Consider the following 16,926-nt stretch of genomic DNA (forward strand, 5'->3'; position numbering starts at 1 on the left):
CAACAGCTTCTGGGTAACTCCTATGGAAATCCCAGCAAAAACTTTCCAGCCTTTCCTCCCTGAGGCTTCTCCTTGGGATTTTGCTTCCTGTAGAAGCAAAGGTGGAACTGGCTCAAACCACAGAGCTTGAGTAGAATCACCGAGTATCTCAAATTGGAAGATACCCATAAGAACCACTGAGTCAAATTCCCTGCTTCTCACAGGACCACTTAATACTGAACCACATGACTAAGAGCATCATTCAGATGGTGTTTGACAGGTTTAGTGCCCTGACCGCTTCCCTGGAAAGTCTGTTCCAGTACCCAGCCACCCTCCCAGTGAAGCAGATACTACTGTACAGTCTGAACCTCCCCTGATGCAGCTTCATTCCATTTCCTTGTGTCCTACTGCTGGTCACCAGAGAGAGGAGATCAGCACCTCCCCATCTGCTGACCCCCTTGAGAAAGCTACAGACTGTGATGGGGTCACCCCTCAGCCTTCTTTTCTCTAAGCTAAACAAAACAAGTGACCTCAGCTGCTCCTTCTAATCCTTGTCCTGAAGCCTTTTCCCCATGCCTGCTCTGGATCCACTCTCAAGAGTTTGATGTCCTTGCATTGAGGTGCCCATGGCATCTTTTAATTGATACAGAAGTACTGACGGAGTACTTGTGTCTTGTGCCCTGTTCAACAGTGACTGTCTCACCACTCCCAGATTTCACCAAAATCATACCCATTCCTAGAAAACCTTTTTAAATCAGCAGGTGTTCTGTCTGAGCCACGTTGAGTACCATTTACAGCACAGCAGCCCTGGGTTTTAAATTCCTATGCAGAGCAGTAGGCCAGATCAATAGAAACAAAACCTGAGTCAGAGCAGAAGCAATAAACCTCACATTACTGCCTGAAAAGGAACAAAACATTCTCCTGATAGGCTACCTTGATGCTTAGGTCAAGCATGATACCTGCACCACGGCAGAATCTGACCCAGCAAATCAGAGATGTTGAGAATGGGAGTCCAACATGTCACTTTACAGGTTAGGCACAGGACAGCATCAGAATGCAAATGTTTTTTAAAAATGCAGCTCTGGGGTTTTTTTCTTGCAAGAGGTCAAAAAAATTTTTAAAAATATGTTTCAATGTTCCCAACCTATAAGGTATGAGCAGCATTTTTTATTTGCATTCTCAGCAAAAAGCAGAAACTAGTATAAAATGAGTATTTAGTGTCATAAGGTAACTCAAACGTAGGCTCTAGATCTGTCGCAAGTGGCCAAAATGAAACTGAGGAATGGCAATCCAGTAATTTAAGCATAAATTGCACACCAGTCCAAGAGGCAGGTTTCCTCCATCAGTAGCTGTGAAAAAGGCATGCGTTGCATGTACAAAGAGATGCACTCTGCAGGGTCGGTGTTTGCAAGACAGCATGCCTTCTCACACATAGACACGCCAGCCCTGACAGCCCAGGACACGTACAGGTGCAATTATGAACATTCTGCTGGGCTGGAAGCCTTGCGTACCGCCGTGGGAGCGGTGGAGCGGGCACAGAGGCATCGCGAGTGGAAGCGAGCGCAGGGAGCGCCTGAAGGGCCGCGCTGGCCTCGCTCCGCTCGGGCTCCCCCGCGGCGCCGAGGCCCAGCCCGGGCTCCGCCGAACGCCCCCAGCCCTGGAGCATCCCTTCCCTTCCCTTCCCTTCCCTTCCCTTCCCTTCCCTTCCCTTCCCTTCCCTTCCCTTCCCTTCCCTTCCCTTCCCTTCACCAGCCGCCGCACCCAGCGCGCCGCGCTCGCTTCGGGCGGACAATGACCGGCGGGCATACAATGGTGCAGGGCCGGCGGGAGGCTGAGGCGGCTGCGGGCTGCGCCTGCCACACCTCTCCCGCCATCTCCTCTCCATCACCGCTGGCTCCCGCTCGCGCTCCCCTCCCGTCCATCACCTCCATCCGCGCCGCCGCCCCGGGGCCCGCAGCCGGCCGGTCATTGTTCTACCGCCGCGGGCACCTCGGGCGACCCTCTCGGCCGCTGCCGCCGCTCACCGTGCCGCCAAGGAAAGACGCCGAGCGGCGAGGCACGAGCACGGCGCATCCATCTTCCTGCCGCCGCGGCGGCTCCAGCGCCCGCACCGGCCCCGCCGCCTCCTGCGCGCCGGCGCTGAGGGCGCGCGCCCGCCCCGCCGCCGCCGCCCCGCGGCCGAGGCTGCGCTGCCGGTCCGGGGCTGCGGCAGCCCCGCCCGCCCCGCCGCAGCTGCGCCCCGGCAGCGCAGGCAGCGCCGCGGGGAGCGCGGCCCGCCCGGCTGAGGGGTGCCAGCGGCGCCCGGCTCCCTCAGCACTGCCTGGCGGCGGGGCCCCAACAAGCCAGCCTCTGAGGGCGAAGGGCCGCCGCCCTCGGACCACCGCCCTCGGACCACAGTGACTCGAGGGGTCCGGAGGCTCCGTGGCCTCAAGCTGGAGCTCGCCCCAGGCCTTGCGACTTCCGAGGGACACACCTCATCACTAGTCTCCATTTGGACAGCACGTCAATGGCCACTATAGTGGGGAGTGTGACCTTCGTCACCCTGGGGTCCACCTATCCAATCCATGTCTTTCCAGCTTAGAGACAAGGACACTGTCTGGAAGCCACAGTATCAAACGCTTTGCACAATCACAAGTAAATGACACGAGTCACTCTTCGTTTATCCACCAGCACATTAATCCCCACGCAGAGAGGCAGTACCAAGTTTATCAAGCACAATTTGCTTGATTGTTCCAGTACCCTAGTGACAACAATTTTATAAATGGTCTCACTGATATCCTCAGGTTTGCATGGAATTAGCAGAGTTCTTGGAAAAATACATCACGATCCAGTTTCACTGTTGAAAACCATCTGCAGTAGAAATGGTTGTTGAATGGATACTATGGAACATAGGACAGTAATTTCTAGAGATGCCCAGAACTAAGAACATGGGTTCCCTCTGCTCCATGGAAATGTAGCAAATGCATTGTACAGAGAGCCCAGGGCTGTGACCCAGGTTTCCTGATGTGCCCACCTGTACAACTGGTCTCATGAAACACAGGAAGCTATGGCTAAATGGGAAGGGTTTATAAATGCTTTGTCCTTCATTTAAAGTCATGCCACAGACATAGGGGTGTGGCTGTAAATTTATAGGCTATAAATTCTGAAACAAAGGCATAACTATCTTTTTGCCTTCTTAACAAAATGATCCATTTTAGTTCATTTGATTCCATCGCTACAGTACACATGGAACCTGAACCATAAAGCCCAAGAACTGTAACTTCATTATTTTTCAATTGTGCTATCCCAACTGCTTTTCTACTGAAAGACAAAACTATCCATCAGATCTACAGTGAGAACTCAGACAGCTGTCACCTGAGGCTACTTGGGATTCCTCTGACATTTACCAAACCTTTAACATACCCATGGGACCTATCTCTAAGTGCCTCTTCTACTGCTGTGTAGTTCAAGACAAGCAAAAATCATTACGTAGACAGATGGGTAATAGTTTCTGATGAAGACAGCAGTGATACCACTAAGAGGTCCTCCAAAGAAGTGCAGTAAAGACCAGAGGTAACCTGGCAGAATCAAACTTAAAATGTATTTTAACTCAAGCAGACAGCTCTTCCAAATGCCTCACTTAGCAGTCCTGTGTAGTGGGACATGTCTGCCCTCTGACTGGAATGACTTGGTGAGAAGTAGAGCAGGTTCTCACATTGCAGCACAGGCACTTTGACATCAGGCTCCCCTTTCCCTGTTGGGGCCCGTCTCTCTTCAGCTGTGGACTCTGCTAACTCCTTCCCTTTATGGGAGGGCAACAACAAAAGGAGGAATTTCCCTAGAAAGAAGTGGTTGCATGTCCCACTTGCAATGTCACATCCAATGCACAAGTTAGAAGTATCAGAATTGTTCATGGAGTTACAGAAGACAGATTGAGGGGGGAGACACGACGTGTGGGAGTGTTGTTGGCTGACAATGATGCCGGAAGGAAAAAGGGAGCGGCAACATCTGTGGATGATGTTTCTCCTTGGTTGCGAAGCTGTAAGATCTGGCGCAGCAGGGCTTTTCCTTCTTCTCTAGTCTGAAATTAATTTGTAGAAAACAGAACAGTACAACTATGAATGGATGGTTTCTGGGTCAAATTCAGTATGTAAGCAGTGTAACTTAAAGCAGCTTGTCATTCTGTAAAGCTACAAGCTATAAAAGCCATTCTCAACTCTTTTTTCTTCTGCTCCTTAGAAATGTTAAGGTAAGTCACTTTTTTTCATTTTAGTCTTTCCTCCTTTTACTCCTGATTGGTGTGTTTCTTGGGTATTTCAGAGAACAGAACCACCAACCACTGAAGCTGTCTAAATATTCCAGCAAGTAGATTGGGAAAACTTTGAATAAGGTGAACTCAGGTTGGAGAGAGCTCCAGGCAGCTTTGTCAAGGATAAGCCAAACACCCTGCACTCATGGTTAGTGTCTACCGCTAGGCTGAAATTAAAAATCCCAAACTGCCCACTTACAGATACATAACATCACAGAGTATGAAGCTGCACACAAAACCCAAGTACTATTATACTCTCTGCACCGTCTACACAAAGAAGATGAGGAAAAAAGTTTTGAAAGTACCACCACTACACAGTGTGTGGGAGTTTGTGACCATTCCACTACCTCAACACCAATATTTTTAGCAGCTTTAAGACTGCCATTTGAAGCTTCAAATTCTTTTACTTAGTGAATTCCAATGAGGTATGGTTCAGTTTCACTATCTATACCACATTCCATGACTTTTATCAAACATACTCAGCATAACTGATCAGGCATAGATAACAACCACCATTCAGGATGCAACTTGTATGGCAGACAGCCCTTATTCATAGAAGACTCCTTCCACTCTGAGGGGAGCCAAGATCAAGGTCATAGATCCCTTAAGAAAGAAGCACTAAAGACTGCGCAGGTACTCACATCATTGAAGGCACAGCATTTCTGAGCACATGCTGAGGCTTCATCCCAAAGCTTACATTTGAAGTAGTACTGGGCAAGGTAACGAAATGCAGTACTGACCTCCAGGTGCTCCACTACCTCCTACAGTGAGTGGGGTATAAAACACCATTTTTAAGTGCCTTCCTAAGTAGCTGTATACCATGTTAACTTCTCCTTTTATTCCCAAGCTATCTTCTTACCCCACAGGAATAGATATCCTGGATGTATTTGATGTAGCACTGAGCTGCCTGTTCAGATTCATTCAGCTGTTCATGCAACCTACAAAAGGAAAAAAGTGGGTCACTGGAACAAGGCTGCCCTGTTGAAGACCTTCTTGGTCTGTAAGAATGTACCTGCTCACCCTGACCTGGACTAAAGCCAGGTCCTTTCCTTCAGAATTTGCAGGACATGCAACATGTACAACCCCTTGTGGAAGGAGATGATCCAGTTTGCATTCATGCTGACAGACAGAGAGGCAGTCAGATAGTGACTAGACAGCTAGAAGCCTTTGTATATTCTGTTGCATTTTAAACCTTTTAACAGACCTTTGCCATTCTACTTACTCACTATTTCCTCCAGTGCTCCTTCTTCCCCTGCTACAATCCAAATTTGTACAGCAGTTTCACTTTTCATTTGCCCCCTTTTTTCCCCCCTCTTCGCTTTTCCCACTTCATACTGCTTTATCCCCACCAAAACAAAATTAGTGCTGATGTCACAGTATTCACATTAGACCTCTTTCAATGTCACAGCTATATACTAGAAAGGAAAAATAAAACCAAGCTACAATTTTATACATCATGTACTGTCATGGTCTGCTTTAAGTTGCAATACAACAAATACAATTGCTAGTACTACATGCTCAAAACACCTAAGGTTCAGAAGTCATTTGCAACCCACATAATGCTATCATTCTCTCTAGTTATCCTGATGGAAACAAAGATAAAGCTGGACACCAAAATTTGCAGTCACTACAGCCCTAAAGATACCAATTCTTACACAGCTCCAAAAGTAATATTAGCTAGCAGCAATTCCACTTGTTTACATTCTGTATTTTATCATTAGGTATCAAAGTGTGACTTGCATTCAACACAACCGTGACAGTTCAGTGAGGGTACATACTCACTTGGCGAGTTTCACAAGTGCCATTTTCTCCACATCTCCCACAGCATAAGCTCTCCAATAGCACTGTCAAGGAAGGAAAGTCAGTGAAGCATGCCACAAAAATTAGTCCAGTTCATGACTCCAGCATGCAAATCAGAAACAAAAAATTACAGGGATTGTCAGCAAAAAGGGCATGTATCTGTAGACCACTTCTTATTTATCAGCTGCTCTAGTTATACTGCAGCAGTACTTCCCCAACTGTAACTGCCAATGAGTTTAGGTAGCACTAGCTATACAATTTTGCTGCAATTTCACCCAATGTTCTGCAAGACACCCTAGTCTTACACATCAGTTCTCACCTTCTTAGCTTCCACCAACTGATTGAGTTTCTCATAGCATTCTCCTAGAGCAACCAGCATACGAGAGTCATTTGGTCTGTAAAAGAGCAATTCTTCAGGTAGTTTAATGGACTGCCAGCTGATCTCAGAGTGAGGGGAAGATGGGGGTTGGTCAAGGGAAAAAAATAATCTACGTCTGGCAGTCTGTCATCCTTTTGCATAAAGCATCACTCTTACTCCTGACCAGTCACCCTCAACATTTAACTGACAAAGCTTTTGTTAACAGTTAACACAACTAAAAGGATTTAGAACAGTGGGACCGCACACATCACAAAGCATAGATGTTTTATTCCTTCCCCAACTTAGTTCTTGCATGTAAATTCCTTAGCCAGAATCAACCAGGTCAGAATGAAGACCAAAAAACACGGCTCCATTCTCAACTCTACCTGAGCTGGTGGGCCCGTCGGTAGTAGTAGAGACAGTAAAATGGCATTTTGAGGATTTCATAGGTTTGCCCCAAGCCATACCACGCTCTGTAGTCCCTTTTGTTCACCTCTATTGCATGCCTGTCAATGAAAAGGAGATGAACTAGACAGAAATTCAGGATCAAAACCAAGACCAGCAAAAACACTAAGAAAAAATAGAAGATACTACTTCAGAAGCAAACACAATTTTGCGCAGTACATGAGCGGTACCTATAAGCCTGGATAGCTGCAGATGTGTTCTTCATCTCCATATACTCATGTCCCATAAGTGTCCAGGCTCCTAGATAACGAGGATTCAGTTTCAAGGCCCTCTGGAAATAGAGTGCTGCTTTTTCATGCTGGGAACGCAAGCTATAATAATTTCCTAAAGTAAAAGGCATAATATTTAAATAATTTTTAAAAACCCACAACCAACCAACAAAAAAAGCCAACACCGATAGAGAAGTAGAAAAAATGATGTAATGTGTATTATCTACTACCTCCTAACAAATTTTAAAAGAGTCCTCATAAAGACAAAACTAATTTAAACCTCAAGAGACCTAATAGCACTCTGTTCACCAGTCTTCTGGTCAATCCTTTTCCAGCTGTACCAACCAATCCATTTATAATTCCACCGCCTTGGAGCGTCATGATCTAAGAAATCAATTTCCTGCTCCTGACACACAACTATTTCTACTGGAGTTTGAAGACTATAAAGGGATTTTTAGGTACATGGGTCTACTTTCTACCCCAGTACTATTACAGCAGCCTTCAGAGAGAAATAAGGGAAAAGGGTACTCTGTCATTTTGTCTGCTTTTCAGGCTGCCTGAATCCAAATTCAAAAAGCGTCGATTTTAATTGCCTTGCCAGCTTATCACTTCCACAAGTGTTTCCAAGATTCCCTCACACAGCCTACATGCAGCAAAATAAGATGTAAAAACAACATGTTACAGAATTGGCTCTCACCAATTACACAGCAGGTCTCAACACGGTACTTGTCTATCTCACAGAGATTATGAGCCAGGTAGCTCAACTCAGGCTTCATGCCCTAGTGGAACAAAAGAATCAAGTAATGAGAGAGCACATTATGCTTTGAAAGAAATTGCAGTAAACAATTGGCAATGCATACAGTGCCTCTCTTCCATGGAGTTGGGAAGAGGAGAGCAAGTATTCAGAGAGGCCAGACACCACCAGCTGCTTCGCCAATGTTTAACATACCTCCAACAAACACCATCACCAACAGGCCACAGGAAGAATGCTTACCCTTACATAGAGTAAGTTGGAGAAAGTGTCCATGTTTTCTATCCTGTAAGGATCTTGTTTCCTTAGCTCATTAAAGATCGATAAAGCTTTGTCAATATCTGATGAAAGAACAGCATATGGGACATCAACAACTATAAATGCCCAGTTTGCATTAAGGGGGTCATTCCCACTTAGTGTCACTGACCTCTTATATTGTGGTAGGCAACTGCAATCTGAGAAATTATATAAGTGCTTTTGGAAAATCCTGCATCAATGAGAGACTGATACTTCTGTAGAGCTTCCTCTATCAGCTGCAGCTCTGTATAAATGTGTGCAAGAAAGAACTCTTTCATCCATGTATCTGGCAAGGACAGGAACTTCAGCTAGCAAGAATCAAAGAAAAGAGATGACAATCAGAAGTATTCTACAAGATACACATCGCAAAGAATCCATTATCTTCCCTCCAATGACTTAGTAGATGGTCCTGAGGTAGGAGGCCTTCCTGCAGTCGCTTTCTTAAACCCATTTGGTCAATCAGGGAAGAAATTGCCTTCAAATATGACATTACCTGGCTCTTGCTGAAGCTATTAAATTCAGACTTTCTTCCTATGTTTAAACATCAATATCGTAACACTAATTTCAATGAACCATGTAAGCAGACTCAAAATTATGTAACAAAACTGCACTTCCTTTTTCCACAAATTGGTAACACTCTTCTCCATCACTTTTTAAAATATTTTTTAAGTACTGTTTTAAATACTTCATCATTCAGAATTTACTGAAGAATTCCAGAAGTGGACTCAAATTCCATACAGAAAGAAAAATAATCTATTTTGGTTTTATATCTGAAGTTAGTTTCCCTGATACAATTCACCTCCTATGTGGCTTTGTACATTATCTTTTCAGCTTTGAACGTAGCAATTCTATATATCCTTTCAAGCTATGAGAAGTGCTCAATAACTGAGGAATTAGAATCAGATTAATAAAAAATAAAAAAGGCACACCTCTTAGGAGGATCTCCTTCATGTGACAAGATGATAACTCCTGACAGTGACAATTGCTTCCAAAAATACATTAATTGGAAATTTCTTAAACCACTTTGTGGGGGAATGATAAGAAATTAGTCGTGCCTGTATAAGATTTTCAAGCTACAGCACAACAAGCTATTTAAGATAAAGAGGATTTTACAACATAATTTACAGTCATGGATTGCCTTGCCTGACAGTGTCTCACAGAATGAAGCAGTGGGCAACATCAATCTTGTGGAAACAGAAACACTGGTCACTGAATCAGGCTAAACTCTTGAGCTTTGTTACCACATCTTGGTATCTCCAAAGTTTTACCATCTCTTTATCTGTAATCAAGTTGCAAAGTTCCAGCCAAGCTCCCCAGTGCAAAGGCAGAACATGAGCAGCTTCAACAAACACATCTATTGCTTCTTTCACCAGGTCCAGTTTCCGCAACACAACACCATACCTGCAAAAAAAAAGTATCAGGTTGACAAGAATCATGCAATTCTGCATATCCACACAAATATTTAAGAAATACGTGCCAACACTTACAGATAAAGGCCAAATCCATCCAGTTCCTGTGCCTTGTGTTTCTTGCTGAGCTCAACTCTCAATTCTCGTAGAGCTTCATTTTTCACCTGTCCTTTTTCCAGAGGTCCTACATGAAGAGAAAGTCACACAGCTAGCTTTCAATAAGGAGTCTCACCACAGCAATGCCAAGTCTAGAGTACAGTCAGAATTATCACTGACATGACGGCTTCCCAGCCTGTGTTTATGTTCCCCATTTTAAAGAAAATTGCTTAGTCTGGTCACCCAGTTTAAAAGAGGACCCCTCAGAGATGAAAATCTGCAACCTGTAATTAAGCCAATGAATTGAAAGAGAAAGAAAGAAATAATGTTACAGAACCTATTATCCAAAAAATAGAGGGGAAAGCCATAGACCCAGGATGAGTTACAAGAAGAATCAACAGCAAAAGCTTCATTATCTCATCATGCATTTCTTGACACAAGAGACTTACCCAAACTATCAACTGTCTCATCATCCTTTTTCTTTTCCCCTGACTGTGGAAAAGAAAGAAAATCCAAGATTATATTATAATAGTGTTTTTCTTGTGTTTGCTGCAGCACTTGCAGCAGTGTTTAAACTGAGTTTTCACAGACAGCACAGTTCTGAAAAGAACAGCTCTATCTTTCTTTACCCCAACACAGAACTTGGACTTCAAGGTGGTCACTAGGAACCAAGCAAAAGAATAAGCAAAAAAATAAGATATGCCAGGGAGGGGTCGGAAGCAGAGGAGTTCAGTGCTAGGAGGCAACCCTTTTTCTACCTTACCAGGTATCTGGAGTACATGTACAAGAAGTAAGCTTTCTGGCTCTTGCAGCCCTGTAAAAAGTAGGCAGCCCTGTCATATTCCTTGAGATCAAAGTAAGACTTGGCCAACGTGTAGGCATCCAGATCACGAGCATCCTCCTGCAGGGACACACAAGAGTTTTAAGACCCAAGAAGCTCTGACATACTTTAGGAAAATCACAGTTACAAACATAGCAGTGAAATTGCTCCAAAAGCTAAAAATGTAGTTTGTCCCTTTAGAGATGGTTTCAGTAGTATCAGAAAAGTTCCTCCACTCCCTCACATGATCCGATTCTAGAGTTCTCAAATAACAAGTACAGACTATTTAAGAACATTTAAAATAAATGGTGAGATTTCAGAAACAAATTGTGGCAAGCTGCCAGAAGGCAAGGCTTAGCTGTTCAATTGGTATGAAAAACCATAAACAAGAAATCTACTCAGGAATTCCACATAAGAGAATATTAATCTGCTAACATACAAGAGAACACTTCCTTGGTAATTATACCTTGAAATGCATTTATGACTTGTTACACTTCTATAACTCACCAGGACACACACCCCTGAGTTCTACTGTATTCCTACAGAGGTGGGGATTGAGACACAACTTGTTTCTCTTGTGCCTTAGCAAGCACAAGTTTAATGGCAAAACATAATTGGTATTAAAATAAATTTTGACCTCAGTAAAGAGGAATAAAAATAAACTAGCAGGCATATGATTTCAAATTTGGCTCACAGAGTGCTTCATTTAGGACACAGCAACAGATAATGCCTTCATCTGGGAAAGCACATTAAGCTCTCTGGCCCTGTTGAACACACTATGGAAAGGATGTTCCCAGCACAATGGCAAGATCGGAGCTCAGCGCTGATCCCGCTCGTGGGATTTGGAAGATTGCAATCACGTATTTTCCTCCACAGTTAAGATTAAACAGCCCACCCACACGAGCTGCAAGACCTTCTAGGGCTCACAGCCACTTCCCCCCAAGCACAGCCTGGGCCCGTACCTCGGTGAGCACGGGCGGAGGCGGCAGCTCGCTCAGTGGCAGTGGCTCCAGGGCGAATGCAAGTTCAGCAGCCCTGAGGGAAAGAGAGCAGTAGGATTATTGAATCATCGAGGTTGGAGGAGACCTGTGAGATCACCAGGTCCAACCGTCGGCCCAGCACTACCAGTGTAATCGCTAAACCACATCATCTAGCGCCAGATGCAGACACCTCTTAAGAACCTCCAGTGACTCCACCACCTCCCTGAGAAACCTATTTCAGTGCCTGACCACCTGAACATTCAAAAAACATTTTCCAATATCTTATCGAATCTCCCCTATCTCAACTCAGGGCCATTTCCTCTGGTCCCCTCCCCGCCGGCACAGCAGAAGAGACTGGCTCCCGCCTCACTGAGAACTCCTTTCAGGGAGTTGCAAAAAACGATGAGGTACCCACGAGCCTCCTCTTGTCGAGACGAAACAAACCTAGCTCCGTCCCATCCTCCCTCCCGGCACAGAACGTTAGCCCGGGGTCCGCCGAGCTGTGCCCGGCCCCGCTCACCACTTCCCGCTGTGCTGCAGCCCGCGCTCGCGGCTCCGCTCCGCCACGCTCAACAGCTGCTTCTTGATCTCCCGCAGATCCGAGAAGTCGCTGCCGCCCGCCGCCGCCACCATTGCCCCCGCCGCCATCGCGCCAGCCCGGCCAATCACAGCCCCGCACACTGCGTGCCCACTAGCCAGCCCGACCAATCACAGTCCCGTCCGCCGTTTTGGCCAATCGCAGCCCCGCACACTGCGTGCCCGCCTGCCGGCCCGGCCAATCAAAGCCTCGAGCACTGCGCTCCCCCGCCCCTATACGGAGTCGTCTGCTTGGGCGAGGGCGAGAGGTCTCGTGACCAATCCCAGGCGCGCGCAGGAGCTGTGCCGCCTGATTGGCCGGTTGTGGCGGCCGCGCGCAGGAGCTGTGCCGCCTGATTGGCCGGTTGTGGCGGCCGCGCGCAGGAGCCGTGCCGCCTGATTGGCCGGTTGTGGCGGCCGCGCGCAGGAGCCGTGCCGCCTGATTGGCCGGTTGTGGCGGCCGCGCGCAGGAGCCGTGCCGCCTGATTGGCCGGTTGTGTTTGAGCTGGCAGCAGGTTCGCTGATGGAGAAAAGAGTGTCGCACCGTAAAAGATTTCTGGTTTTTAGATGAGTGTCATTTGTAAATGACACTAATTCTTACACTGACTCCAGTATAGAGTCTAAGGCTACCACTGGCCTTCACTGTAGTGATGACTAATATGAAAATTTCAACGTTGCGTTGATCTGGAACCGTTTGATCTGGAGCCACCTGCTGAAATTAAGATTCCTCTACAAAGGTTTACAGAGATATGAAATGCCCAGCCTGTCCTTAAAGTGGAAAATGATGAGTTATTTATAGTCTTCAATGGTTTTTCAAATAGACAAAGCAAATTAGACCATTACTTGAAGTATAATTTTAGTGTTACATGTGTTTTTCCCTTTCTTAATTTTAGCCAAATGTTTTGCAAGTTCAGTTGTAGCTTTGACAGAAAATACTTCTATTACTCTGCCGGCCCATATATCCAAAATGCAAATAAAAACTTCTTTGTTGTTGTTACTACACAGATGGGCCTAGTCAACACAAAGCCTAACTCATACCTCATTCTCTCTCTCTTTGTCCCATCTCAGAACACATGTGAAAAGAGCTTCAGAATTTTTTTCAATAATACATTTTTGTTGTACTTCCCATCTCTTTTATGTTCTCCATATGTAGGGATCAGGTGTTAGTGCTCTACGATCCTAAACATTGTATTTCGTATTCGTTTGAGTCCATTAGTTGGACTCAATGATCTTATCCAGTCTAAATGATTCTGTGATTCTCTGCTGGTTTTAATATAAGGATGTTCAGTTTTCACATGAATACAAGGAGTGATATTTAAAGAAATCTGTATGTGTGTGTGAGGTCTATGAAGTAATTTTATTAAGGTCTGTTTATTTTCAGTTTTGGGCTCACTGGGTATTATGTGCTGTTTTCCCAATGGAAACCGTGACAATATGTTTGAAGTGAGATTTCAGTACAAAATACTGATTCTGCTGCAAAAATGCACGAAGCGCTACTTCTCTTCTTGCGGAAATCAAGGCAAAATACCCTTTGAGTCGCGTTCCTGTGTGTGAGCCCTGGGCAGCTGTGACCCAGCTTTTCCCATGCCTGCTCCTCAGGAAGAACAGCGTTTCTGGCAGCGGTGACACCGGTGACGCACGGCGCTGCCCGTGGCAGTTCGTGTTTCGCTCCCTGAGGCGGCTTTGGCTCCCGGGGCCTTCCCGCGGCCGGGGCCGGGCCCGGCGCTTCCGCTGCGCGGCAGCAGAGGGCGCTGCGCGCTCGCCAGCGGCGGGGCTGGCGGGGCGGGGCGGGGCTGGCGGGGCGGGGCGGGGCTGGCGGGGCGGGGCTGGCGGGGCGGGGCTGGCGGGGCTGGCGGGGCGGGGCGGGGCTGGCGGGGCGGGGCTGGCGGGGCGGGGCTGGCGGGGCTGGCGGGGCGGGGCTGGCGGGGCGGGGCTGGCGCGGCTGGCGGGGCGGGGCGGGGCTGGCGGGGCGGGGCGGGGCTGGCGGGGCGGGGCTGGCGGGGCGGGGCTGGCGGGGCGGGGCTGGCGGGGCTGGCGGGGCGGGGCTGGCGGGGCGGGGCGGGGCTGGCGGGGCGGGGCTGGCGGGGCGGGGCTGGCGGGGCTGGCGGGGCGGGGCTGGCGGGGCGGGGCTGGCGGGGCTGGCGGGGCGGGGCGGGGCTGGCGGGGCGGGGCGGGGCTGGCGGGGCGGGGCTGGCGGGGCTGGCGGGGCTGGCGGGGCGGGGCGGGGCTGGCGGGGCTGGCGGGGCTGGCGGGGCGGGGCTGGCGGGGCTGGCGGGGCGGGGCGGGGCGGGGCGGGGCTGGCGGGGCGGGGCTGGCGGGGCGGGGCTGGCGGGGCGGGGCTGGCGGGGCTGGCGGGGCGGGGCTGGCGGGGCGGGGCTGGCGGGGCGGGGCGCGGCGCGCTCGGCCGGGCCCGGCGGTGCCGCGGCTCCGTAACGGGAACTCGCGACTCTCCGCCGTTCCATCCTCTGATAGATGGCTCTGAAGTGCCACCCGAGGCTGGCATTTAGAGCCAGGAGACTAATTAAATCCTCTGTGCGTGAAAACAGACAGACTGCATCTTGGGGAAATACAGATTAACTGAGCAGTACTGACTGGATGCTCTAGGAAGAGGGGACCTTGTGCCCCTTGTTATTCCACAGCTCCCTGGATGAGATTGGCTCTAGTCCCTCAGAGAAACATATTGACAAAAAGAAGGAAGGTCGGTGATGGAAGGGTGGGAATTGTGTCCATCATCCCAATGGGTTGTGTAGGTGCTTTAAAAGGAATTTTTTTTTTTCAAAGTGGAGATCTTCAAATGTACAGTTAATCTCGATGAAATCCTGTGTAAGTGGTCTTTACCAAGTGAAGTGGCTTGCCAATACAGTTCGTTTCATCTGTTGACAGTTAGAGAATTGAACTTCTTTATTACGATGCTGTAAAACTGTGTTTTTTAACTTTTTAGAAGATCAACCATGATTACAGTTTGCTGTATAATTTTACACTGAGAAGCCTGATGTTATAAGAACTTATTTTCTACTACTGGTTGTATTCTCCATTTAGCATAGTTAACACAACTCCCGCTTTTGCTTTTTGTAGTCTGTTGGGACATCATTAATGTTAAAACATGAAAACCTTGTGACTAAAGTATGAGGGAAACAATTTATACTTGATTTAAATTGAGACAAAATAATACATTTGCACCAACTGGGGATAGTTTCAAAGGGTAGGATGCCTGAATTCCAGGAAATCTGCCTATGACTCAGTTAATATAGCATTGTGACATCAGAGTAGGCTATTGTGAAGTCAGTAATGTCATTTCCCCCCCCCCCCCCTTATTCAGATCTCAGTTGTTTTCTTGGGAGGTTAATTGAGATGAAGTGATATAAAATGCCTCTGAGAGCTGTGGACTAATGCAGCAAAAGTGTTTATTGTGTCTGAATCACTTCTCCATATCTGAAAAATTCATTGACTCATGCCATGTATTTTCTTGTTTTAGGAGATTTGGTTTAATTGCAGCTTTTGATGAGCTTGGAAGTAGTAGCAGTTGGGCGTGCATATCTAGCCCACACACTCTGAGAAAACCTGCACGCACCATTTGCTTAGCATATTGCCCACTAAGACCTCTGGATATCACAGTGAGATTCTAAAGAATCATGCAGATACTGTTATTCAAGAACCTTCATGTTGTTACTAAACTGCAGTTCCCTATTTAATGGAGCATGGACTTGCTCCCTTTTCTGGAGACCAAGAAATTTGTTTTAACCAGTTGTCAAAATTATGGTTAGGCTGAACATTAGAAACTAGGAATTTGTTTGATTGGGTCGTATTTAGTGTGCCGCTGTGCATCCTTGTAGTCGCGGAGGAAAAGGGAGTCTGCATACGACACAAGGAGTAGTGATCATTTTGCCAGGCGTGCAGCTGGAATCTGCGATTGCTGAGCAGCCTGGGCAGCGCTGAGAGCCTGCAGCCCGCGGCTCTGCTGGCACTGCTGTCTGACACGAGCGTGTGCTGTGTGCTGAGAAGGTTGGTCCTACACCTGTCATCCTCCCTTCAGTGCTAATGGCTATGTACCCAGGCAGTAATGAAAAACTAATTTGGTTTCAAATCCATTGCTGTTTTTTCTTGTGGCCACTGAAGTCAAGAGTGAGGCAAGTGAATTTGCGAAGGCAAAACTGCCCCTTTTGTTATTGATGAAAGCTTATGCTGGAGTAAGTAGAAGTCATTGATATGCAATGATTTCTTTTTCCCTACCCTCCCTCAAGGAGGGAAGTAAATAGTGCTGCTGGTAAAAAAAAAAAAAAAAAAAAAAAAAAAAAAAAAAAAAAAAAAAAAGGAAGTAAAAAAAAATAAAAAAGCTGCTGCTACTTTCTTTATGTGCAAGCTTTGTTACCGAGCATGTCAGAACAGATTTCTAGTCAGGAAACTTACAAATTCTTTCTGAAAATGCTTATTTATATTTGGTGTGTCCAGGCACTTTCCCCCCCCCTTTTCATTATACTTACTCTCCATTTGAGAAAAGAGGAGGATATTTCATGGTGAACAGCAATCCGTTGCTATGTTTTAAGGCAGTACCGTTTTATACAGTTTTGACCTTGCAAAATAACTAAATTCCTGGTACCCACAGCTCCTCCTGATTGTAGAAGGGGATTTACAGTTGCTCAATGCTACACAAAATCAGAATGCCAGGTAGCATTTCCATTTAGCATGAGTGTTACTGAGAGGACATATATTTAATAGGAAGGATGTCCTCATCAACTTGATCTTTTCAAATAAAATACAGTGTTTCTTTGATGTTCTTTTGAACCTTAGCATTTAATATTTTCTGCATACTGCATCAATGAAAAAGCAATTCTTTAAATACCTGCTATAAAACCACTGAATCTCCAGAAAAGAATGTTCTGTTTTCTGCATAAAAGTTC

General features: G+C 46.8%; 2 protein-coding genes across 4 annotated transcripts in view; both read right to left on the bottom strand.

The window, feature by feature from the left end:
* The window catches only part of JAKMIP2 (janus kinase and microtubule interacting protein 2), a 38,836-nt gene extending 36,714 nt beyond the window's left edge, over positions 1-2,122 (bottom strand). For both annotated transcript variants that reach the window (XM_059483615.1, XM_059483617.1), the window contains exon 1: positions 2,004-2,122. The gene's annotated coding sequence lies outside the window, so the exon portion shown is untranslated. The remainder of the gene's footprint in view (positions 1-2,003) is intronic.
* A 908-nt stretch (positions 2,123-3,030) lies between these two features.
* CDC23 (cell division cycle 23) lies at positions 3,031-12,103 on the bottom strand. Of its 2 annotated transcripts, none has more exons than XM_059483457.1 (16): positions 11,973-12,103; positions 11,435-11,507; positions 10,416-10,553; positions 10,102-10,144; positions 9,635-9,740; positions 9,416-9,548; positions 8,278-8,455; positions 8,094-8,191; positions 7,797-7,878; positions 7,061-7,130; positions 6,812-6,931; positions 6,387-6,462; positions 6,050-6,111; positions 5,127-5,205; positions 4,909-5,028; positions 3,031-4,039 (listed from the first exon to the last, which is right to left on the bottom strand). In XM_059483457.1, exons 1-16 carry the CDS (start codon positions 12,098-12,100, stop codon positions 3,869-3,871), a joined length of 1,677 nt encoding a protein of 558 aa, XP_059339440.1. In that variant the 5' UTR covers positions 12,101-12,103; the 3' UTR covers positions 3,031-3,868. The 2 variants fall into 2 exon arrangements, with proteins under 2 accessions (XP_059339440.1, XP_059339439.1); XM_059483456.1 differs by having other exon boundaries at positions 7,061-7,214.
* Between the last annotated feature and the right edge of the window lie 4,823 nt (positions 12,104-16,926).

This window comes from Ammospiza nelsoni, chromosome 16, assembly GCF_027579445.1.
Source record: "Ammospiza nelsoni isolate bAmmNel1 chromosome 16, bAmmNel1.pri, whole genome shotgun sequence".
Classification (NCBI taxonomy): Eukaryota; Metazoa; Chordata; class Aves; order Passeriformes; family Passerellidae; genus Ammospiza; species Ammospiza nelsoni.